This window comes from Ovis aries, chromosome 11, assembly GCF_016772045.2.
Source record: "Ovis aries strain OAR_USU_Benz2616 breed Rambouillet chromosome 11, ARS-UI_Ramb_v3.0, whole genome shotgun sequence".
Classification (NCBI taxonomy): Eukaryota; Metazoa; Chordata; class Mammalia; order Artiodactyla; family Bovidae; genus Ovis; species Ovis aries.
In genome coordinates, this window is record NC_056064.1 from 62,350,413 (window position 1) to 62,375,890 (window position 25,478).

The 25,478-nt window shown below is 43.7% G+C and overlaps 1 protein-coding gene across 17 annotated transcripts in view; it reads right to left on the reverse strand.

The window, feature by feature from the left end:
• Positions 1–25,478, reverse strand: part of HELZ (helicase with zinc finger) — a 154,473-nt gene that overhangs the window by 44,479 nt on the left and 84,516 nt on the right. For all 17 annotated transcript variants that reach the window (XM_060395908.1, XM_042256542.2, XM_060395909.1 and 14 more), the window contains 6 exons: positions 23,362–23,480; positions 21,810–21,955; positions 20,139–20,286; positions 15,903–16,086; positions 14,518–14,746; positions 5,361–5,565 (listed from right to left, as the gene is read on the reverse strand). In XM_060395908.1, the coding sequence (XP_060251891.1) occupies positions 5,361–5,565; positions 14,518–14,746; positions 15,903–16,086; positions 20,139–20,286; positions 21,810–21,955; positions 23,362–23,480 (1,031 nt within the window). The remainder of the gene's footprint in view (positions 1–5,360; positions 5,566–14,517; positions 14,747–15,902; positions 16,087–20,138; positions 20,287–21,809; positions 21,956–23,361; positions 23,481–25,478) is intronic.

The window sequence follows — 25,478 nt, forward strand, 5'->3', positions numbered from 1 at the left end:
CCAGCTGGTTAGAGATGGGTATGCAAGGGCGGCTAAGCTCCAACTCTTAAAAAGTTTTAAAAAAAACCCCAAAACAGTCCAAGAAGAATCACAGTCGGTTCATTAACCAGAGGAGGTTCACAGTAACTGTCATTAGCTATAAAACTAAAACAAAAATGAGCTTCTGAGGAAGAGAGAAGTGAAAAGAAAAGCAGGCAGAAGAGAGGAGAGAGAGTGAGAAGGCGCGCACGGCGAGGACGGCAGCCCAGCGGGAAGACGAGAGGCACAAGCAGTTAGAAGTGAGGACGGGAGCAGCCGCAGGCAGACGCTCGGCAGAAGAAAGGAGAGCCAGTGGCACAGAGCTAAGATCGGTCCAAGAGGTTAACAAACTGTTCAGATTTGTTAGCCGGTAAACCTGTCAAACAGGGGCAACTGTGTAGCACGTGGAGAAAACACAGCAGTGCAGTCAGTGTGGGAGGCAGAACAGCCCCCCAGAGACACGTCCACCTCAATCCCTCGGCCCATGTCATGGGGCAAAGGGGACCCTGAAGACCTAACTAAAGACAACACAGGAAGACTGTCCTGGATTATCTGGGTGGATCCAGTCTAGGCACGTGAGCCCTAAACCCAGAGAAATCTCTCTAGCTGGAGTCAGAGATGCGGTGGAAAAGGCAGTGAGGGCTGTGGCAGAAGGGGAAGTCAGAGACTCCAAGGGACAGAAGGCGGCATGCGGACAGCTCTGAGACGCGGGGCCACAGGGGGCCTGGGGAGAAGTCAGCAGAGGACGCGGGGCCACAGGGGGCCTGGGGAGAAGTCAGCAGAGGCTGCACGAGGCTCCCAGGGGACCTGGGGAGAAGTCAGCAGAGGACGCGGGGCCACAGGGGGACCTGGGGAGAAGTCAGCAGAGGCTGAAAGTGGCTCCCAGGGGACAGCCAGCAAAGAGACAGGAAGCCCAGTCCTTACAGCCACGAAGACTGGATTCTGCCAACACCCTGCCTGACCCTGGCTAAGGGCCCAGCTGACCAACACCTTGATCCTGGCCTCCTGAGGCACAGAGCCAAGAAACCAACCAAAACAGCCTGGACATCTGACTCAAAGAAATGTGAGATAGTCAACGCGTGTTGTTTCAAGTCACCGAGTGTCTGCTGCCTTGTTACAGCAGCAATAGGGAACCAGCACAGGGAGCAAGCGCCGTCTAGAGCAGACAACATACAACCAGCACAGGGAGCAAGCGCCGTCTAGAGCAGACAACATACAACCAGCACAGAGAGCAAGCGCCGTCTAGAGCAGACAACATACAACCAGCACAGGGAGCAAGCACCGTCTAGAGCAGACAATACACACCAGCACCGTGGGTGCTACGCTGATCACCTGAGCGGAAAAGAAACCTGGAAAGGAAGCATCCGCAGCTCAGTGCTGCTGTGATGACTCTGCTGATGGAGACGGGGCACGTAAAGTCTGAAAGGACCTAAATATCTGGGACTTTATCTGTTTATGTCCTTAATGATTCCCTGAACCTACAACATCTCCTGGCCCAATGAATATTGAATAAATGGGGGAAGAAAGAAACCCGGGGACTCTCACATTAAAGACAGTACACTATCTTCAAGCGCAACCAGCACCGGTATGGTTCCCTGTGGTTCAGTGCAGGGAAACTCGCCCAGTGTATTCAGGCCTAGTGTGCAATGGCAGGGCAGTCAGTGTGCATGGTCTATGCAAAATGCACAATGTTTGGTAGCATATGAACAAAATAATAATGCACCAGTAAGCTGGGACTAACTGTAAAAGTCATTCCATGATGGTAATTCCAAACTTCTGTGAATAAATCTCAGAAAGTACGCATACCTTTGGTAGAAAGATCATAAGTAAATGCAGTTCATATCATCTACTTTTTGAGGATTGTTTTTTTTTAACCCCACCATTTATTCAGTCAATTAATTATTTTTCATTCACTCATTCTTTCATCACTTTCCATTTATTCCTTCAACAAATGTCAGTGAGGGCCCACGACATGCCCACCGTGGCTGCTGCTGCTGCGCGGCTAAGTCCCTTCCGTCGTGTCCGACTCTTAGCGACCCCACGGACTGCAGCCCACCAGGCTCCGCCGTCTCTGGGAGTCTCCAGGCAGGAGCACTGGCGTGGGCTGCCACTTCCTTCTCCAGTGCATGAAAGTGAAAAGTGAAAGTGAAGTCGCTCAGTCGTGTCCGACTCTTAGCAACCCCATGGACTGCAGCCCACCAGGCTCCGCTGTCCCTGGGGTTCTCCAGGCAGGAGCACTGGCGTGGGTGCCACTTCCTTCTCCAGTACACGAAAGTGCAAAGTGAAAGCGGAGGCTAATGTAAGACTGAGACACAGCACAGAAGGCTGGAGACAGTGAGGAATGGCCCACAAACTGCAATCCAGAAAACAACGCTACAGTCTGCTCCAAAGATCCATTTCTGAATACTATCTACCCTCTGAGCACCTTTCAGGGAGGTACAAATGAACCCTTTCCATTTTAGCAGCTTCTCAGCACTGCTCCAGCGTGGAGCCTAGGAGTAAGCAGACCGAAGACAGGCAAATCAAGTCCTCCATACGCATTCTGTAGGCACCCGGGAAACAGGTGCTTCCCAATACATACATGATGCCTGGAGACAGTGAGGCAATGAAAGCTTAGCTAGGACTACCCGCTGCTCCTCACGTCTGTAATATTTTGCACCTTCACTAAACCATAGGACCAACATCTCAGCGAGGAGAAAAAAAGCTACCTGATTGATAAACAGCAGGGGGCATGCTTTCCTGCCAAAGACGGTCCTGAGGAAGCAGGTCCCAGAGCATGTTCAAGCGTCACCCAGCCCTGGATGACTATCTACATTAAATCTAGCTGTGATTTTAAGTCTTAGCCCAACATTAACAACACTAAGCTTTAACATTTCTTACGCACAGAACTGTATTAAAGGTCAAACACTAAGGAAACTTGGGGGGGGAAACGACATGGCTAATGTCATGTTTTCAGAAATAGCATTTTTATTGCAGTGAAGTAAAGTACCCTTCATCAAAAGATTCTAGCATATGAAATAAATTATCCAAAATTTGTTTCAAAATTTTCCAATATGTATATGCAGTGGTGGTAGAGTGAGAGAAGCGGGCTGTAGGTGAAGCAAAATTAAAGATAAATTGATAGTTAAATGAAGCCAAATGATACGGACTTCCTTATACTATTCTATATATGTATATGTTTGACATTTTCTACAATAGAAAGCTAGATTAAAAAAAAATGATTCCAGTACAAATTCAATCCTCAAAACAATTTAATAGAAATAAAGTACTGGGGAGTGAAGGGAAAGATGATGACAAAAATAACCTTTGACTCACTAGACCTTAGTTATCTAAAGTCACTATTATTACATATGAACAAATAATAGCTTTCAATAGCCAGGGATATAAACAATTTAGTGAGCCACTGTGTTAGTGACAGTGAATAACAAATGATATCCACTGGATCAATGAAGAAAATTTCCTAAAAAGTTAAAAAGAAAAAACTCGGAAAGCAGCTACTGTGGCCTTTAATCTTCCAGTTGAAAGAAGAAAGCCACATGGCACTCTCCTGGACGCATCACAATCTTTATTTACTTATCAGACCCTTACTGAGCAACCACTCTGTGCAGAAAGGGGCTAGGCGCTAGGTGCCATAAAGAGTACACAGACTGGGATTTTTGGCTTCAGGGAGCTTATAGTTTTAGAAAAGCAAGTGGATTCAATACATATTTTCTTTACCTTTAAGATAAAAACAAAAGCAAACTTCAGGATCTTGCTTAGGGCCAATGCATATCAGTATCACGGCTTAAATACAGCCACACCTATCATACGCTGATTAACGTTAACACTGGCCAATTAAAAGTTTATCGTAGTTATGGTATTTTAAGAATGTGCAAAAGGTATAATGTCTTTGCAACATTTTAAATAAAAAACAATAAAGTTTCAGAGTTTCTAACTGGGTTTCCACTCTTCACACACTTTAAGCTACTTGCTGCTCCTGAGAGCTCGCACTCTCTCATGCCTCTTGCTTTTCGTCTGAGCTCCTTACTGGGCATCACTCACTCATCTTCTAAGCACCTACGGTAAGCCAGATGCTGTTCTGGGCACAGAGGCTGAGCTTCTGACACATCTCCCCACTCTTGCCCTCACTCCACTCTCTCGGCGCTCTCTAAGCAGCATCTCCATAGTGGAAACGACCCTAAACGTCCACGCTTGAGGAACGTGCTTCCTCCGACCATCGTCCCTGCGGCGTCTGCCACAGCAAGACTGGAGCTAATCTGCTTCTCGAGCACACACTGCAATGGCTGCCACAGAGAAGAGACGCAGCATTTGATCCACACGTTGATCATTAGTTTGTTCATAGTCTAAACTTTAGAAATCTAGAGGATTCAGTTATGCAAAATGCTTAATCTCCTCGCAACCCCAAATCACTGAAGCATTACTGCACATCAGGTCCATTTCTATTAAGCTCAGACAACAGTATATTAACACAGGAAAATCAGTTTTCATCTCAGTTTAATACCTACTCAGCTAAAAGGTTCAAGATATTAAACCAATAATTACTTCTTACACCTTATGTTTTAAGTTTTTAAAATGAAGCCCCAAACTGGCATACTCTCTCAATCCATGTCAGTAAGTTTAATATCATGCTGATGACTATAAATATATCCCCCAAACCAGAATAAATACTAAACAGGCCACTCTCATAGCTTTCTTTTCTAGATGGTAAGTGCAAGCATTTCTTTTTTTCAGGCAATCTAGCAAATAAACAGCTGTTTCTGCCCAAAATAACTATAGTTCAAAAGTAGAAATGGCCTTGATTCCCCCACATCCAATCCCAATGCCTGGACTGTTTCTTACAACAAATACTTAACAACAAACAATTCAAGTTATCTTCAGGAAGTTGGCCAATTTTCTCACTGTGTCAAATACCACTGGGAACCAGCTGATCATCAGCAACAGATGAGAGCTATTTTCTTTATACAAATATTGTTATAATACTATTCCTTGTAAAAAAAAAAAAAGGCGCTGTAAGAGCATGGTTTTAATACGTGTGACAGGTTTTTAAGCTGCTTTACTCGTCTCTTGCTAAACTATGTCTATCATTAGAGAGGACTGGGAGATTATATTAGACAAAGGACCCAATCAGGTCCTTGGAAACGCTTTGCGAGTGATAATACCATCGAGTAGCATGGCTGACCACCACACCGCACTCTCGCTTACGTGCCCACACTGGACACGCTCCGTGCAGAACCTGCTGGCTGCCAACCCCAATACCTAGAGTGACCCGAGGCCCAAAATAGCTCTGACACCTCAGCATGTTCTCTCGCTTTAACCTCTTCAATGTTTCTAATGGGCTTTACCTTGGGGGGTGATTGCTGTGGTTTGTTGGTGTTTCCTGTGTGCTGTACTCTTAGAGCCCGGGGTATAAATTCAGGTGCCAGTGGATTCAACACGTATGTCTTCTTTAGTTCTAAAGCCTCTAGCTGAGCTTTGATCTGTTCAAAAGTGATTCCATGCAGGCTATTGTTTTCATGACACAGGGCAATAAACCGCTCCCAAAATTTCCTACAGAAAAGATTTAGATCAGTTTGCAATTAAAGTGGACAAGATCACAGAAATGACTGTAAGCAACTAAAGATAATTTAGGGTCCCCTCTCCCACTCCAACCCCAAACCCTTAGGTCCAATATTCATCTATGATTCAGGTATAATCTTCCCACCAGATCACAGGACTTTGGAAGTGTGGTTCTGAAGCTCAGTCACATCTAGTACCGTGGGATATACAAATTCTAAATTCATCCTGGTTGATCACACAGTCAGTGCTCAACTATGCATACAAAAAGGGCTGTTATCCACACAATAAGCAAGGATTTCAGAACTGATAAGAAATAACTAGTTACTACCATACTTTTCTTTTAATTAACTGATGCCTGTCACAGCACAGCTTATTAACATTAATTGACTAAGTTAAATTATGAAAAATACAGGAAGTTGGAATGCTAATTTTAGTGATTATCTCCTAATCAAATTAAAAAATACTAATGGAGAAAAATACATTCAAAATTGTTCCAGTCATACACTGTTGTTCCTAAAGTTTTGAAAACTGATCTCCAAATAGTAGAAATATTACATATATATTACAAAAGACAACATATAAAAAGTTTAAAGATTTTTAAATGATTATTATAAATATGCATCAGTTCAACTCAGTTCAGTGAGTCGTGTCTGACTCTTTGCGACCCCCCTGACTGCAGCACGCCAGGCCTCCCTGTCCATCAGTAACTCCCGGAATTTACCCAAACTCATGCCCATTCAGTCGGTGATGCCATCCAACCATCTCATCCTCTGTCGTCCCCTTCTCCTCCCGCCGTCAATCTTTCCCAGCATCAGGGTCTTTTCAAATGAGTCAGTTCTTCCCATCAGGTGGCCAAAGTACTGGAGTTTCAGCTTCAACATCAGTCCTTCCAATGAACATTCAGGACTGATTTCCTTTAGGATGGACTGGTTGGATCTCCTCGCAGTCCAAGGGACTCTCAAGAGTCTTCTCCAACATCACTGTTCAAAAGCATCAATTCTTCGGTGCTCAGCTTTCTTTAAATATGCATACCTATTTTTAATATGAGGTTCAAATAATGCTTTATTATGTTATGAAAGCTGTGTGAGATGATTTCTTCCCGAGTTGGTATCCTTGTGTCCAGTTGGACGGCAGGTAACCAAAATGGCTTCAAGAAGCATAAATACAAAGCTGTATATTACAAAAGCCAGTATATGAATGGGAGTGGAGTTAAAGTATTTATAAAACTGCAGATATTAATTTTAAATTATATTTCTCTTACATATGCTTTCTACCATCTTTTCTAATTTTTTAAAGATGAGTTTAAGAAATCAGTACAGAAAAAATTTCAGGCCTCCACATCAACAGGAAAAGTAAAAATGCTACAAGATAATAAATACGTTGAAGAAAACTCTTGAGAACCCTTGGACTGTAAGGAGATCAAACCAGTCAATCCTAAAGGATATCAGTCCTGAATTGTCATTGGAAGGACTGATGATGAAACTCCAATACTTTGCCCACCTGATGCGAAGAGCTGACTCATTAGAAAAGACCCTGATGCTGGGAAAGATTGAGGGCGGGAGGAGAAGGGGACGACAGAGGATGAGATGGTCGGATGGCATCACCACCCAACCATCAATGGACATGAGTGAGCAAACTCCGGGATCTGGCGATGGACAGGGAGGCCTGGTGTGCTGCTGTCCACCGGGTCACAGAGGTCGGACATGACTGAGCAACTGAACTGAGCTGAGCTGAGTAAGTAAGTATTTCTGACAATAAGACATAAAGGCTAACACAATGGTCACTGAGCCCGTGAAAGTGTGTGTCACTAAGAAATGCTCTTTATTTTTATTCTTAAGAACCTTTCCACAGGAATCAATTTTTTATTTTCATAGTCTGATAGCAAAGGAAAGACGGTTGTCAACACAGCACTCAGGATCTAAAAATCCATGAACTCTCTATCCTTTTGATAAAATCCCACAATGTTCAACTGCATTAATATTTATCAACACATTCCACTACATGCTGTATTAAAAAGGAAGTTTTTTTGGTCTAATTGATAAAGCAACAATTTCATAGAGTGGCATTCCATATTCACATGCACTTAAAGACATAGCAAAACAAGGAGAGAGTGGACTGACTTCTCAAACCCCAGTTTTTAATACTAAATTCTTGTAATGTGTTTCATTCCCAGCTTACATAGCCAAAATGCTAGAACTTGCTCTATTTCAAGCTCCTTTTTAAAGTCCATACCCTGCCCCTACACTCCTCTCACCGACCTCAATGCACTGAGTAACGTCAAGTGAAGCAGAACTGTGAACCAGCCTCGTGCGTCACAAGAAGCTAGTAGCTTCCTGACAAGGCTCCAGAGGTTCCCAACCTTTGGGGCACCAGGGGCCAGTTTCATGGAAGACAAATTTTCCACGGACAGAGACAGGGGAAGGGGATGGTTTAGGGATGATTCAAGCACAGGGCTGAGCTCCTTTGAGAATCCAAAGCTGCTGCTGATCTGACAGGATGTGGAGCTAGGGGGTATCGTGAGCACAGGGAAAGGCTGTCCACAGGCATGGAGCTTGCCCGCCTTGCTCTCCTCCTGAGGTGCAGCCCGCTCTGTGGCCCAGGGGCTGAGAAACCCTGGTCTATATGATCCCAGGGATATCAAGGAACAGATTTCAAGTTAAAGGACACCATTTCAGAAGTAACACTGATCACTGGCTATAAGCTCATCAAGCTAAAACAACTCCAAAAGCAGCCTGGAATCTCCGTCTTAAATCTCGCTGTCTCCTGATTGCCCGGGGGAGGTCAAGTACAGGGGTTCCAGATCTAGGCTGCTTGGGCCTCAGTCAAGGCTCAGTCAGCTGGGCAAGTTATTTACCCTCTCCTCCTACCTCAGCCCCCTCATGTGTAAAACAGGGCACCAACAATATTATTATTATACTTTATCACTTAACAAAAATGCTTTATTTCTCCACTTTTAAACCTTGAGAGAAATGTATTTTTTCCTTCAAAAATTCTTACAGCCAGAAAGATTCCTTTCTCTCTGTTAAGGCTCTTTCACAGACTATTTCACACTGTTCTTGAACTCAGAACTTTAATGAAATACTGGTGGCTCAGACGGTAAAGCGTCTGCCTGCAGTGCGGGAGACTCGGGTTTGATCCCTGGGTTGGGAAGATCCCCTGGAGAAGGAAATGGCAATCCACTCCAGGACTACTGCCTGGAAAATTCCTTGGACAGAGGAGCCTGGCAGGCTACAGCCCATGGGGTCATAAAGAGTTGGACATGACTGAAGGACTTCACTTCACTTTCACACATGGTATTATGAGGCATTTCAGAACACCTAACTCGAAGATCACTTGAGAATTTCAACACTCAGACTGAAAAATTTACCACTAGGGTTATTTAAACGCTTCATCGATTCTCAGCTGCTCCATAAAATGCTAACGTTACGCAATGCTGGTTAGAGAACACAAGTGTGCCCCTACGTGGTAATGGAAGAGTTACTTTGAGAAAACAGAACCTTACTTTCACTCAGTACGTGAACACAAAGTCTGCTTTTACGTTCATGCCAACGTTGCTTCTAGGATCACGGGTAAAACACTGAAAATTCATCTGGTGCCCTTATTTCACAGAGAGAGAGGGAGTGTGTGCACACACACACACACACGCATCTGCACATCTGTGGAACGTTTATGTCTCATAGAATAGGTGGAATTCACTAACAAGTTCACTTCAAAAGAAGACCTTTTCCAAACATGCTTGTTTGGAGAAAACGTACGATCCCCCCCCCCCCCCCCCCCCCCCCCCCCCCCCCCCCCCACCGGCCCCCTCTGCCTCTCTGTCTTCAGGGCACTTTTATCCACACAGGCACCATCTCCTGGGAGAGGCAAGGTAACTCGGCAAGAAGAGTATGGGTTTTGAAGTCAATGTGACATCTGTTTGAATGAGTCTCTTAATAGCTATGTGGCCCTGGGCAGAAACTGAAGCTCTACTTCAGGCTGCCCATTTAAAATGCAAATAAAATACCCACATTGCAGGGTTACTGCGATGATTGAAGAGGCTGAGTGTGCAAAGCACCTGACCCAGCACCTGGCACTGAGAAAGCTCTCAACAGACAGCAGTTACTATATTAAATGTTTGCTGGTTTGGTGAGCAGGAGAAGGGAAAGCTCCCCACATTCATTGAGAGTTAACAGGAAAATTCTGTGTAAAAATACTTTACAACAAAAAGAGATTATATAACTGGCTGCCTTTTAAACCGATACACTATACACAGTAATTATTCCTAAAAACTTGATCAGTATTTGGACGCATTAGATTAGTTTTGTATAAATATCACATGACGGACGCGTGGGACAGTCTGACCACGTCAAGCCACAAAAAACCCACACCTCATCACTGCAGCTCCCAAGAACCACGATACATCCTCCAGGCTCACTTGCATTTCGAGACTAATTTAATTCCTAACGTAACTGGAAAGAGTGAAGCATAAATATCCATATGCCTCAACTATCAGCACTTGGGTTATACAGTTCATTAAACTGTTCAAATGATACAATCAGCATTCCCATTCAGCTACAGGGCATGCCATTTCCTCTCCTACACACTGTGCTGACTTCTTTGAAAATATTTTACCCGCTTGTACATTAATGTGAGGTCCTTGGCACACTCCAACTGAGCAGCAAGAAATGAACAACCAACAGGCCCAGCTTCAGGGTAAAAATCAGCCTGGCAGCACGGCCTCAGGAGAATCCCTCCACCTCTCGGCTCAGACAAGGGGTCAACAATGCTGCTGCTGCTGCTGCTGCTAAGTCGCTTCAGTCGTGTCCGACTCTGTGCGACCCCACAGATGGCAGCCCACCAGGCTCCGCTGTCCCTGGGATTCTCCAGGCAAGAACACTGGAGTGGGTTGCCATTTCCTTCTCCAATGCATGAAAGTGAAAAGTGAAAGTGAAGTCGCTCAGTAAGTGTCTGACTCTTCGTGACCCCGTGGACTACAGCCTACTAGGCTCCTCCGTCCATGGGATTTTCCAGGCAATCCCAATGGAGTGGGTTGCCATTGCCTTCTCCTGAACAATGTTAATCCCACATAATTCACAGTATAGTGTGACGCTATGGGAGGGGTAATAGTTTAAAAAAAATATGCATCTTGGTAAATGTCTGGCGTTATTTATAAAGAACATCCAAAGGTAATGTCATGTAAGACCACTGTTACACCTATTTATTCCCCCAAAAGTTTTCAGCTGATTTTTAATGTATGTCAACTGGTTTCATTTGTTTTAATCTATTAAATTCTAATCCAACTGTATGTGTTCCTCATTTATAAAATGATAAATATAAACAAAAATGGTAAACTATCCCAGCAATATTCTAACCAAATATATTTTCAATGAACAGTAAAGTGACCAAAGTAAACTTCTCAGAGGGAAGCCAGATTAACACACTTAACTTTATTCAGTTGTGTCTCGTAATTAACATATTCCCTTCCCCACTTTTTGTCATTAGTGGCTAAAAATTAATGGAAATTATTTTTTAAATGTGAAATTTAAGATATTTTACAACAGAATTGTTTAGCTATATAAAACAAACTGTGGACCATTCAAATTTTATTTCCTTAAAAATAAAAGGTTATTGTTCATAATGTAGCCATAAATTAAACTCTACCTGACTCCACTGTTAATAGCTTTCCCCTATAAAGTATATTAACTTTGTTTGGAGTCTAATATACACAGCTTACTCTTAAATTAAAGGTCCCAAACTGTCTCCCTTCCCCAAAACTACTTTTTTTCTGCTGAGACAGGAAAACAGGTAATAAACTGCTGCTCTATCTGTCCTCCAACAAAAGACTTGGTCTAAAAGGGCCACTTGCTAACAGCTTTGTCTACTTCAACACATCAAGAAGTAACTGCCCACGGTGTATTTGAGGTCATTCTACTTTTCTGAACTCACTTTGACAGGTACTACTATACTTTTAAAATTTTAATTAATCTCTAGTACATTTTGTCCTTTTTCATTAAGAATTGTCTAAATTTCTGTTCAATGTTTTTGCTAACACAGTCTTTCAGCGCTGCATAGGCCAGGTCTCACATTACTGGCTTCATACAGTTAAGATCCCTATTAACTAGTTTAAAACATAAGTGTACAAAGAGAAACTTTTTATCAGTTCAGTTCAGTTGCTCAGTCGTGTCCAACTCTTTGTGATCCCATGACTGCAGCACGCCAGGCCTCCCTGTCCATCACCAACTCCTGGAGTTCACTCAGACTCATGTCCATTGAGTCGGTGATGCCGTCCAGCCATCTCAACCTCTGTCGTCCCCTTCTCCTCCCGCCTTCAATCTTTCCCAGCAGGGTCTTTTCTTTGGCTCTGGGTCTCCAGTGAAGTTGAAGTCAAGTTACCAGCCGGGCTATAGTCTCATCTGAGGGCTTGTCTGGGGTGGACGGCAGTCCATTTCCAAGATTATCCATGTGACTATTGGCAGGAGGTTTAGCCCCTCACCATGTGGATCCCTCTACAGAGCTGCCCCCATAATGGCTTCACCCAGAGCAAGTCATGAGAGAGAGAAAGAAACCGAGAGAGCGGAGCTGCAGTCTCTTTTAGGACCTAATCTCAGAAGTGAGGCACCATCACTCCTGCTGTTCCAGTGCTGGAACAATGTGGGAGGAGACACAGAAGGGTCTTTTCAAATGAGTCAGCTCTTCACATCAGGTGGCCAAAGTACTGGAGTTTCAGCTTCATCATCAGTCCTTCCAATGAACATTCAGGACTGATCTCCTTTAGGATGGACTGGCTGGATCTCCTTGCAGTCCAAGGGACTCTCAAGAGTCTTCTCCAAAACCACAGTTCAAAAGCATCAATTCTTCAGCGCTCAGCTTTCTTTACAGTCCAGCTCTCACATCCATACATGACTACTGGAAAAACCACAGCCTTGACTTAGACCTTTGTTGGCAAAGTAACATGCTGTCTAGGCTGGTCATAACTTTTCTTCCAAGGAGCAAGCGTCTTTTTATTTCATGGCTGCAATCACCATCTGCAGTGATTTTGGAGCCCCCTCAAATTAAGTCTGTTACTGTTTCCACTGTTTCCCCATCTATTTGCCATGAAGTGATGGGACCAGATGCCATAATCTTCGTTTTCTGAATGTTGAGCTTTAAGTCAACTTTTTTACTCTCCTCTTTCACTTTCATCAAGAGGCTCTTTAGTTCTTCACTTTCTGCCATAAGGGTGGTGTCATCTGCATATCTGAGGTTATAGATATTTCTCCCAGCAATCTTGATTCCAGCTTGTGCTTCATCCAGCCCAGTGTTTCTCATGATGTACTCTGCATATAAGTTAAATAAGCACAGTGACAATATACAGCCTTGACGTACTCCTTTCCCGATTTGGAACCAGTCTGTTGTTCCATGTCCAGTTCTAACTGCTGCTTCCTGACCTTCAAACAAATTTCTCAAGAGGCAGGTCAGGTGGTCTGGTAGTCCCATCTCTTTCAGAATTTTCCACAATTTGTTGTGATCCACACAGTCAAAGGCTTTGGCATAGTCAATAAAGCAGAAATAGATGTTTTTCTGAAACTCTCTTGCTTTTTCGATGATCCAGCAGATGTTGGCAATTTGATCTCTGGTTCCTCTGCCTTTTCTAAAACCAGCTTGAACATCTGGAAGTTCATGGTTCACCTATTGTTGAAGTCTGGTTTGGAGAATTTTGAGCATTACTTTGCTAGCATGTGAGATGAGTGCAACTGTGTGGTAGTTTGAGCATTCTTTGGCATTGCCTTTCTTAGGAATTAGAATGAAAACTGACCTTTTCAGTCCTGTGGCCACTGCTGAGTTTCCAAAATTTGCTGGCATACTGAATGTAGTACTTTCACAGCATCATCTTTTAGGATTTGAAATGGCTCAACTGGAATTCCATCACCTCCACTAGCTTTGTTCGTAGTGATGCTTCCTAAGGCCCACTTGACTTTGCATTCCAGGGTATCTGGCTCTAGGTGAGTGATCACACCATTGTGATTATCTTGGTCATGAAGATCTTTTTTTGTACAGTTCTTCTGTGTATTCTTGCCACCTCTTCTTAATATCTTTAGCTTCTGTTAGGTCCACACCATTTCTGTCCTTTATTGAGCCCATCTTTGTATATATGCTGATATTTTAACATTCCTTATGACTACAATCTAAGGAATATTACCAGTTTTTTCTAAAGCCAAGTAACAACCCTTCTTAACCCCCTAATTTAAAGGTTCTCTGAATTAACCAGACACAAAGAATTATTTGCACTGTGAAGCCTTGAGAAAAAATGGGAAGGAAATTCATCAAAAACAAGCTAAAGCAATATTGAAGGAGAACAAAGGGAAGTAACTGCATAAAATTCAGTCTCTATCAAAGATAACGCACGTCCACAAAGTCAGCTTCAGGGCCCACTGGGTGCCCGCTTGTTCTGCAGCACTTTCATCCCAGATGCCCGCAGAGCACACCCCCCACCTCCAAGGTCAGCTTCTCCAAGAGGCCGACTCTAAGCACACACAACAATCACAAGCTGGTCCACCTACCCTCATCACTTTTAATCCCCCTTCACGTTCTATTTCTCTTCCACTGAACTTACCACATAAAATATTACAAAGTGTTTTTATTTTCTTTATTGTCGGTCTTCCTCTCTTCCCCAATAAAATGTTAAGCCCCCCTAAAAGGCAGAGACTTTCGTCTGTTTTGTTCACTGAAGCATCCTCAGTGGCTAGAAGAGTGCTCAGAACATAGCAGGCACTCAGGATATATCGAATGAATGACGATGAACAATGAATACACTAGTGTATATATACAATGAACATACTCAAAGCAATATATTTTTGGTTCCCACTGGATATCAGGTAAGACTAAACTTTAATTACCAAAGAGGTCATGTAAATAAACATGTACACAGGGATACAGATCACTACATTTCTCCATTCAACATGTCCAACACTAACACATAATTACCTGCATCTCCCAATGGAGCATAGAGCAATGGGGTCCCCCACCACGGCAACCAGCGATTGTGCTCTTGTGATGGCAGTGTTGAGAAGCTTGTAGTTAGACAAAAAACCATAATCCAAGTCCTCTGTGGAATCTTCTAGCAGCTGCTCTTTCTTTTTAATTGGTGTCTGTTTATGTTTACAAGTATGCCTTGTACGTACTGTGCTAAGAAACAAAACTCTGAATTGCTTTCCTACAACAAAATAAAAGAGGATTGTTATTCTGAACCAGTAATCTAATAAGAGAATTTCATTTTTAAAATGTTACTGCTAAGTAACAGGTGTTGTTACGGATGTGGAGAAATTGGAACTCTTGTTCACTGTAGGTAGAAATGTAAAATGGTATGTAAAGAGGTACGGAAAATAGTATGGCAGTGTCTGGAAAATTAAACACAGAATTAACATATGATGCAGAAATTCCACTTCTGGAAATAATTTCCAAAGTAGCTGAAAGACCTGACGCCAGGAGGAAGCCTTGAGAGCCCAGTTCATGCACTTCACCCCAGACTCTTTCTCACATTGACACATCCATCCCTCATTCTGTGACAAGCCTCCACGTATGTGAGTACAGTTTCAGTGCCAACTCTTAGTCCTTTCCTCTCCAGGCCAAACAATCCTAGCTCTTTCGAGCGTTTCTGACTCCACATGCAGGCTCTAGACCACTGACCAGGCTAGGTCTTCTCTGGACACTTCCTGGGTTACTAGCAGTATTTTTCCTAAAACGCACACCCAAGTTCTGCATGATCTGAATGTGTGGTACAGTGGACCTATCCCCCATCCCCGTCCTAATTTAGAAATTATTATTGGATATTCCCAGGAACCTAACCTTGCACTTGGCTTCTCTGGCACTCACATTATAATGCTGCTTTACTTACTTAAACGCAGAAATTTCATAGCAACTAATCACATGAAAATTTTTAAGAGGTGCTTTACTCACTTAGGAAAATTTAGATAAAGAACAAACTATGCCTTTAATAAGCTATGCCTATGCCTTGCTTGACAGGCGCCAGTTTTAAAAAATCTTTATGAACAGATAAAATCTTTAGTTCTTGGACACATTACAGTGACAATGAGTGTTGGGTGCCACTGTGACTGTAACTACAGCACACAGACTCACACAGTCACAGTCACAGAAGACGTCCCCTTGTTCATGCTTGTTCACTCAGACACAAGAAATTAATGAGCATGTAAATGAGCTCAGCGTCTAATTGCCAATGCTGGCATTAAAGAGCTTGATGCGGAATGAATACACAGATGCTTGTCCAGAAACCTTGGAACCTAAATGTCAGAAGTGCAGATGCTTCGAAAGTTGAGCATTTGAATAAGCAATTCATTTCAATTAACAGTTACCTTGAACATTGAGCACCCTTTCTACGTTAACATCAGACAATCTCTTTTTGCGAAGCTCGGCACGGATCCTGAACACCTGGTCTGCGTATGGAGTCACTACACCGATGCTGCCGTCATCCAGCTTGCCCCACGCCACCGGCCACTTCCTTCTCAGCTCTTCCACACGCTCCACCACCTCAAATACCTTTAAATAAGCATACACACAGACAGATTAAAGGGATCAGAAAAATATGGTCACTGAAATAGATGTGCAAATGATCCCATATCAGCAAATGTCAGTTTAAAACAACCTCTAAACAGGAGTCCTGCTCTGCCGATATGAACACAGGGAGAATAAAAACTTTTATTTCCACTTGGAGCAGCAAATCTCTACAATAGTGCACCCAGTGATTTCCACTTCAAGCAGCAAATCTCTACAATAGTGCACCCAGTGAAAATATGGAAATCAGAGAAGATGTAACTGGCAGTTGGCCCCCACCCTTTGCCTCACCTCCATTCCTACATGAGGACAGGTTTGAGTTCCTACCTGGAGAGAAGGGCATGAACCTGGCAACCCCACTGGGGAAACAGGGAAGCACGTTCCCACATCACCAGCATTTCTCAGTCCATCTCTGCAGGTCAAGCCAATGAAACCACCAGACTCCCAGAGCCAGGGCCTCCCATCGAGTCTCGGCAGTACAAGGGCTACCACCACCTCCACCCCAACTGACAGCTCAATAGAGCAGCCGAGAGCTGGGGCCGCCAAATTGCAGCTGGGATGAGCACACACCTGGACGGAGGGACCGATGTTCAGCAGTCACTGCCTTCCAGCAGCTCAACTTCACCCAGGCCACTTCAGGACCAGCGCAACCAAGCCATACCACATTTCCCCCATTTGAATTCCTCAGACCCCACTTACTGAATCATAACACGGTTTTTAGTGTAGTTCAAACTACTTTAACTCAATGAATCGATCAGTTTCAATGCTTGGTACAATGGGTGATAAAATGATTAACAGAATAGGTTCCTTGTCTGCTAAAAGATTACTGTATATTTAGAAAATATTGTCCTAATTTAAAATGGATATATAAGGCAAGCTCAACAGAGGGTCAGGCAAGAGTCTAAGGGGAGAGGAAGGAGACAATTTTTAATGTATTTTAAATACATTATTTATTCACTATTTGTCAGTAACATCTATTCAAATTTGTAAGAGTAACTATACGAAAATCTGACAGTTCTATTCCTTTTAAGAGCCTGAGGCTTACTGGCCGGGATGCAGCTCCCACCTGCAGACACAAACACAAGTGAACGGCAGAGGAACAGCCTCCGGTCGCCCTACTGCTCTAATGAAATGGCAGCAGGTGAGACAGAGACTGTCCGGGGGCTCCGGCGAGCCCACCGGATTGAAAACAGTGTGCTCTCGCCGCAGGCGTGAGCAAGGCGCGTCTGAGTCTTCACAGCAAGGAACACGGGCACGACACCGCGCGCCCTGCACTAGGTGCGGTGGTGAGTGAACGGCAGGGCCACACCTCTGCCGACCGACCACCTCCACACACTGTCCCCGCACTAAGCAACACAACCATCTCGTCTCTCCCCTGCCCTTTACGTCGTAAGCAGCAGAAAACTGTAGTCAAAATGCACAGACTTGGAATGCTCTGAGGAGTTCGGGGAGCCTCTCTCCTAGACAGACTCTACCAAGCTCGTCAAGGTTAACAGATAATCATCCAAAGTCTCTGGAGATTAGTCAAAGAGTTTACAAGAAATGGAGAAGCCCTGTTTCAACAAAACCTACAGGAAGTCAGAGCACAGAGTGGAAGGCTGGGCACTCAGGCCTGGGACTGCACCGCCTCTCCACAGCAGAGTCTCAAGGACCACGTCAGCGGCCAAGGGGCAGCCCCATCTGCTCATGCTCCCTGGGCTGAAAGAGCTACTCCCGGCGGCGTGGGCAGCAGCGGAACATCAGAGGTCTCCTTTTTGCAGCAACGCGCGGCAGGAGGCCTGTGAGCAGTTAGCAGCACTTGGGCAGCACCTCCTCCTCCCCTTCCCAAGCCCTGGTCTGCAGCGAGGACCTGAGCGGACGGTGGGTGAGGCTGGTGGCCTTCTCTGCTCAGACAGGATGTGTGACAGGAGAGCTGATCAGGTGAGCCTGGCAGCCAGGTGGCAGCTGCCACCTCCCGCAGCTTCCGAGGACAGAAGACCCACTCTGTGGATTCAGCAGCCAATGGACAACAGCAGACCTCGCCTCCCAGCTCGGGCTGCAGAGGGTCCACTCTCCGGGGTACAGCAGCTTCTGGACAGCAGCACAGATTCTACACACTTGACATTCAGAGCTCTTTCTGCAGGACAATGCAGTGAGATAGCCGGTGAAGAGCAAGCCCACACCCTCCTGCAGCAACTGTGCCCTGAGTTCTGCCCCAGAGATCAGAGCAAACTTCATAAGGTGGCACCCCTCTGTCCCTGCCAAGGGCCCAACTTCAGCTGGACTGCACTGTAGAGTGATTGATGCCTCGGGGAGATGAAAAGTGAAATAATGGAGATGAAAAGTTCACCAGAGGGCCCCAACAACAGCTCTGAGCTGGGAGAAAAACAAACTAGCAAACAAAAGTATCCAGACAGATATCATGTGATTTGAGGACAGAGCAGGGATAGAAAAATAGACAAAGCCTCAGAGAAACGTGGAACACCATTAAGCTCACCAATATACGGGGAGACCCAGAAGAGATAGAAAAGAACAGAAAAAAAATTCAAAGAAATAATGGCTAAAATTTTTCCAAATTTTATGAAAAACTATAATCAACACATCAAGTTCAATGAACTTCAAGTAAGATAAATGCAAAGAGATCCACCCCCAGACATACCATCGTCAACATGGTGGGAGTCACAGACAAAAACAAGTCCTTGAAAACAGCAACAACAAAAAAAACTCATCATTTACAAAGAACACCAACAAGATTAACAGATGACTTCTCATCAGAAACAGCGATGGCAATAAAGCAGCAGGAAAGCACATTTCAGTGTGCTGAAACAACTCAAACTATAATCCAATATCCAGCAAAACTATTTTCCAAAAATGAAGGCAAAATAAAGACATTCCCAGAAAAACAAAAATGGAAAGGTTTCCTTACTAGCAGACATGCCCTAAAAGAAACACTGAAATTCTTCAGGCTGAAGGCAGGTGACTCTAGACAGTAATTCGAATCAACACAAACAAAGCATACTGCTAAACCCAATTGCATGGTTAATCATAAAGATGTTAAAACAGTGTATTTATTCTCCTTTCTCATTTTAACTGCCTTTCCAGCCAGCATCTTCCAACCTGAGTGCAAAAGTAATAAAGGAAACCCTCAGAGTTATCTGTCAATATTTCAAACATAAAGAAAAGTTTACCTCTTCCTAAAATTAATTGGCACAGACTAATTAAAATGTCAAGTTGCTTTGCTTCTGGCTAGGATTTTACCAAATGGGTACTGTCAATTTTCTTGTACTGACTTCTAACTCCAGGCCTCTGATCAATTGTAAAAGGGAAAGATGAATTATTATTATATAATAAAAGCCGTTTCTCTGTAAATGAAATGAGTAAAGCATGGGACCCAAGGGAGGAGATGGAGACAGGTATCATAGATCAGGAATCATTCCCCTAGTGACCAACCACGCGCACGGCCTCCCCCGGGCTTCCTGAAGTCTAGAGCTCCACTCCCACGGGACAGCCAGAAACAAGCCTCAGGGTCTCTGGTCTGAGACCCTGAAGACACCAAGGCTTTTGTCTGCTGCCTGATCTGACCCCTCATACTATCCACGTTTTCTCTAAACTTAACAAGTCAGAAACTGTAAGAGAACCATATAAGCTACAGCACATAATGGTTCAGCGGCGTCGTCATCCGTGTGGCCTCTTGGAGCACAGGACTCTGGTCCAGTCTTACATGTTTAGAGTTGATGCCTGATTCAGGCTTGCACTATAGAATTTGACATAATCCTTTTTAGATGGCTAACAATAATAACCTATATGAAAACACTGCCTTTTAAATTAAGCTCTGTACTTCTGCATAAGACAGAATGTAAACCGAAATTTTTGTTTCTCACGGGAGAGTCATCTTAACAAGTCAATGTCACACAAAAAAGAACAAACTTTCATGCCATTTTTATGTAAATCAAGTCAACACATGATGAAACATCAACCCAAATTTTAAGCAAATGCTTAATAAGACCGGGCTTTCTGACTGCAACAGTGTTGACGATGTGCAAGAAGAACTAAGGTACCTCCGCGTTATTGTAGAAAGCTGTGCTGTTTTTCTCCTGCACATCTTCCCCTCGTGCCGTAAAGAAGGTCAGTGGGTAGAACTCCTTGTGTGCTGGCTGCTTTCCACTGGCCATCAGCTTGCCCTCATAGAAGAGCTCAGAGGTGTAACTGCAGAAAAAGACCAAAATAAATAAATAAGTAAAAAGTAGTTGAGCTCCAAAATTAATTTTACCCATAAGAAACAAAAATTACCAGTCAAATCTAATGTTGCTATATGCCCATGATTAATTTTAATCCAAACATCTAATATCCATGATGTTAAGATTTCCTCCAAAATTAATGACAGCAATACAAATACTGCAGGCTCCTGGTATACCACTGCTATATGAACTGACCTGGGGAAGGCATGAAGCCAGAATACAGAAAGAAAAGGAAGAAATAATGACGGTTCCATTCTAAAAGAGAATGTTGCTCTATGAGGAAATTTGCTAGCTGTTACGGTTCTCTACACTAAAATTATTTTAAATGTGTATTTTGATTTATGCGGGTCATATACTTTTGCAAACAAAGATCTACAGACACTGAAACAATGCACGTAGCTGAGGGTCATGCCAGTCTTCAACTGTGGAATGAACGCTCTTCACTAAGGGAGACCCTGCCCGGTGCTTGGCTCATCACTGACCGCAGCAGTCGACCGGCAACAACACAGGAGCCACAGGCGGAGAGGAGGATGAGAGCCGGAGTTAAGCCTAAGTCCATTTTTCTCTCTCCTGCTGCTTTCACAGAAGCCTAAAACGATTTTCTCACGACCGCCATAATCAGTATCAGTAAATTTGAAAAAGTCTTAAACTTTGGTGGTGATCGTGATGGGACGCAGCACAGAGGGCTCCCCGGGGTTGGTCTGGATGAGGCTGGAGGGCACTCTGGCCTGTGGCTATTCAGTGAGCTGCTGCTCAGGATACTTTCAACGATGCGCACTCTATTTAATAGAAGCCTTTTAAAACTTTTATTACTAAGTTTCATGGTTTTCCTTCCTTCCTTTCTCCCTCCCATCCTCCCTTTCTTCAAAACAGATTCCTCACGTAACACAACCGGACACACCTTCATAAGCCATTATGCAGTCTGTCAATATATTTGCTTATTATATCATGTAGTTTTACATACACAGTATGTATTCAGTCACAGAAAAAGGTGTTATAGCTAGTAGAAACTGAAGATCTGTCTCCAGAACAGCCCTGCTATAGAAAATTACAGTTAATTCTTGCTGCTGCTAAGTCGCTTCAGTCATGTCTGACTCTGTGCAGCTCCATAGATGGCAGTCCACCAGGCTCTGCCGTCCCTGGGATTCTCTAGGCAAGAACAGTGGAGTGGGCTGCCATTTCCTTTTCCAATGCATGAAAGTGAAAAGTGAAAGTGAAGTCGCTCAGTCATGTCCGACTCTGCGAGACCCCATGGACTGCAGCCCACCAGGCTCCTCTGTCCATGGGATTTTCCAGGCAAGAGTACTGGGGTGGGTTGCCATTGCCTTCTCCAAGCTAACTCTTGAGTTACAGACATAAAATGAAACATAATTTGCAACACTAGGGACACCATGTAGCTCTGCTGGGAATAACCTGTCCCTGGGACAGTGCTGTGCTCAGTCACCTCCCACCAGGCCAGACAGCGCACCAGAGCTGGCAGCTCACACCTACTTGATGATAGCTTCGTGGGAGCGGTAGTTCTCGCACAGGAGGATCCTACAGGGAAACTCGGCAGGGTAGTGCTCGTAGAGCCGATCAAGTAATGACACGTGAAGGTTCCTCTCCCGGGCAAACTCGCTGTAAACAAAAGGGCTGAGCTGTAACAGATAAACACATGGGAGAAGATGTAACTAGATATCCAAATAGCATTCTTATTGACATACTTATAAAAAAAATCCACCATGCTGAAACGTCTGATATACTAAACCTCAGCACGCTGAATGTTGCAATAAGCAAGTCAAACATATATTCTAGGAAAAACTCTACTACTATAAATAATGAGGCCAAGGTTTCCAACTTTCCTTCCAGTATGTCAACACTAACCTTGAGTTTCTGTATCCAGGTTAATAAAGGACTTCTCTGACTTAATAATAAATAGCTACCACCTTAGTAATTTTAGGAATGTGACCCATTGTATCACTGGTGGAGTCAATCGACTATTTCACTAAAATTAATCAACTATTTCAAATGGTAAGCTGGCAACATATACAGCCTATGACTAAAAAACTTCTTTTTAATAATTAGCAGAAAGCCGTACTTATCTTGTAAAGTGTAACAAACCATTCTTGGCTATAACTTAGATGCTAAGAACAAAAACTAAACTACTTCAGGCAAAGTAATAAACACAGAATTTGTTCCTCTACATTCAGCTCTTTCCTAAAGGTCTGGACAATTACAACACTCTGTACGTTCAATCAATCAACTGTGACAAGAGAGAAAGAACCTTAATTTGCAGCTTTGTAAAACTGATATTTTATTAGAAAAACTGTAGTTCTCTTTCATATATAGGTATTAAGAAGATCAGAAGTTCCTTGAGATTTTGACTCATTTTGTATTTTAGTTTCCCATGTAATGAAAAATTTAACGCTTCAGGAAAACAAATGTTGGGGACAGGAACTGGGAAATCATAGGGAGGATGATTTAAATTTATTCATAAAGAAAAGAATCAAATATCCCTACTGTAGAGAACTGAACTTCAAATCAGCAAACATGAAAATGGTACCACTGATAACCATCCATTCTACTCTCTATCCAAAGGAAATAAAGTGGTAGGTAGCAATTTTCCTTCAGAAATACCAACATTTTTCACTATTAACACTACTACTAAGTTATCTCAGTCGTGTGCGACTCTGTGCGAGCCCAGAGACGGCAGCCCACCAGGCTCCCCCGCCCCTCGGATTCTCCAGGCAAGAACACTGGGGTGGGTGGCCATTTCCTTCTCCAATGCGTGAAAGTGAAAAGTGAAAGTGAAGTCGCTCAGTCGTGTCTGACTCCTAGCAACCCCATGGACTGCAGCCCACCAGGCTCCTCCACTCATGGGATTTTCCAGGCGAGAGTACTGGAGTGGGGTGCCACTGCCTTCTCCCACTATTAGTAGAGAGACATTTCAAGTACTTGAACTGGAACGCATGGCACAATTTCACAGGGTGCTTTAGAGAACAAACAAGACACCAAACATCGAAACGTAGCACAAGCCCCTTCCGATGCCTTGGAGGGGGCCTACCTGCATGTGGTCGCCAGCCAGGACAACCCGCGTGTGTCGAGTCGCTAGTGCCAGAGGCATGATGGTTTCACACTCCATGGCCTGCGCAGCCTCGTCCAACAAGATGTGAGTGAAAAACCCTACAAGGCACAGGGCACACAGGACGGCACGTTACAGCAGCAGTGAAGCGAGGAAGCCCTCCCCCCTCTGTTAAGGGAAGAATTCAGAGCCTACTGTAAGAGTTCTGAGGGCTTTGATGCCAGTCCTCAGTCCAGAAGACTGTATGTCCATTCCAGTCATTATTTAGAAAACAGACGTTGAAAAGAATAACTATTTTACTCCATAACAGACAATAAATGGCACCTGGACCTCCTAGCCTCCAGACTAACAAGTTCCATCACTGCATGTGAAAGAGAGTTTAAAGTTCAAGACAGCAGCTGCTGCTGCTGCTAAGTCGCTTCAGTCGTCCGACTCTGTGCAACCCCACAGAAAGCAGCGCACTAGGCTCCCCCGTCCCTGGGATTCTCCAGGCAAGAATACTGGAGTCGGTTGCTATTTCCTTCTCCAATACATGAAAGTGAAAAGTGAAAGTGAAGTTGCTTAGTCCTGTCCAACTCTTCGCGACCCCATGGACTGCAGCCTACCAGGCTCCTCCGTCCATGGGATTTTCCAGGCAAGAGTACTGGAGTGGGGTGCCATTGCCTTCTCCTCAAGATAGCAGCTTTCACCACAAAGAAAAGCTAGCAATGAAACAGTGACAGGCCCAATGTCTTTTAAAACACCAAAAATAAAACAATGGTAGTTCATGAGTAACTTTAGCTTAAACCTGCATATTAGACATTAAGATAAAGAATATCATACCCAAAATCTAATATAAAAGAGAAAGTTATAATCCATCCTTGACCAAAAACAAAGGTTATCTATTAGCAAATTCACTATTTTGAGTATTTAGGTTTGTGTGTGTGTGTGTGCGCGCGCACGTGTGTTTGTGTGTACAGATTATATATAATTTTTTAGTCTAAGAACCTATCCTGGTTGGAAAAAAAAATCATCAGTCTGAAAAAAAATGATACAACAAGCATCAAAAATGTACATTATCAAATATTCCCCAGATGCAAACATCCCAGGTCTGGCTCACTGCTGTCGCTCACGCTGAACACAGGAATCTGTGGACAGGATGAAGAACCTGTGTGCTTTCCTGAGGGGGAACAGAGTGGGAGTCTCCCTGCTGTCTCGACGTGCAGGAGTGAATGCTGCCCCCGCTGCCAGCTCCCTGGGCGGGGGGGCCCCGCTTTCACTCCACAGCAGAGAACAGTTTCTCAACAGAACAGCTAGCTATAAATGCTCTAGGTTATTTAACCTCCTGTGAGTTGACCCAAGAACCTAACCTCTATTTCTCTGAATAGCAACGAGTCCCAAACAGTCCGTCTATACAGCTTTCTAATGCAACTTGCTTCTAGGCTGGAAACTTTCTAAATCTTCCTGACTGTCAGGAGTAACCACCACCACCACCTTCATCGTGGTGCCTTCACACAAACGGCTGTGCTGACAGCACAAGTCTCAGTGACTGTTGTCTGTTTAATGGCAGTGGCCCAGGCACGATGTGGACACACGCAATTCTCTCCCTGTTTAGGAGGACTTGTGCTTTCTGTTCTATAAGAATAATTAAAAGATGACTATATAATTACAGGGTCTAATTGGAAAAACTGAAACTAGTGAAAAAAAATCTGTTTCTGTTAGATAATGTTTTAATTAAATATAGTCAGGCTTAAATCAGGAATTGAATAAATCCTGAAATTGTTATACTGCAGCTTAAGCTAGTAAAAGAAACCTAAATTAGTCAAACTGATTTAGCCTGGGCCTTGGTTGCCTAGCCTCTAAAATAACCCTCCATGAGTTGACATGAGAATTAAAGTATAAACAATGCCAAAAACAAATCAGGTAGCTGACTTCCAATAAGTGTACTACACTCTTGCTCTTCAAAGCCATTCTTTACTCTTCACAAAACTATACTGTTTAGGAGGTTTGGGTATTTAATTTACGTGGCAAATATGCAGAGTATAATCATAAAGTAATGAGACTGATTGTTAAATAAACATACCAAAATTAACATTGCAAATAAGTGTTGTTCCATCAAA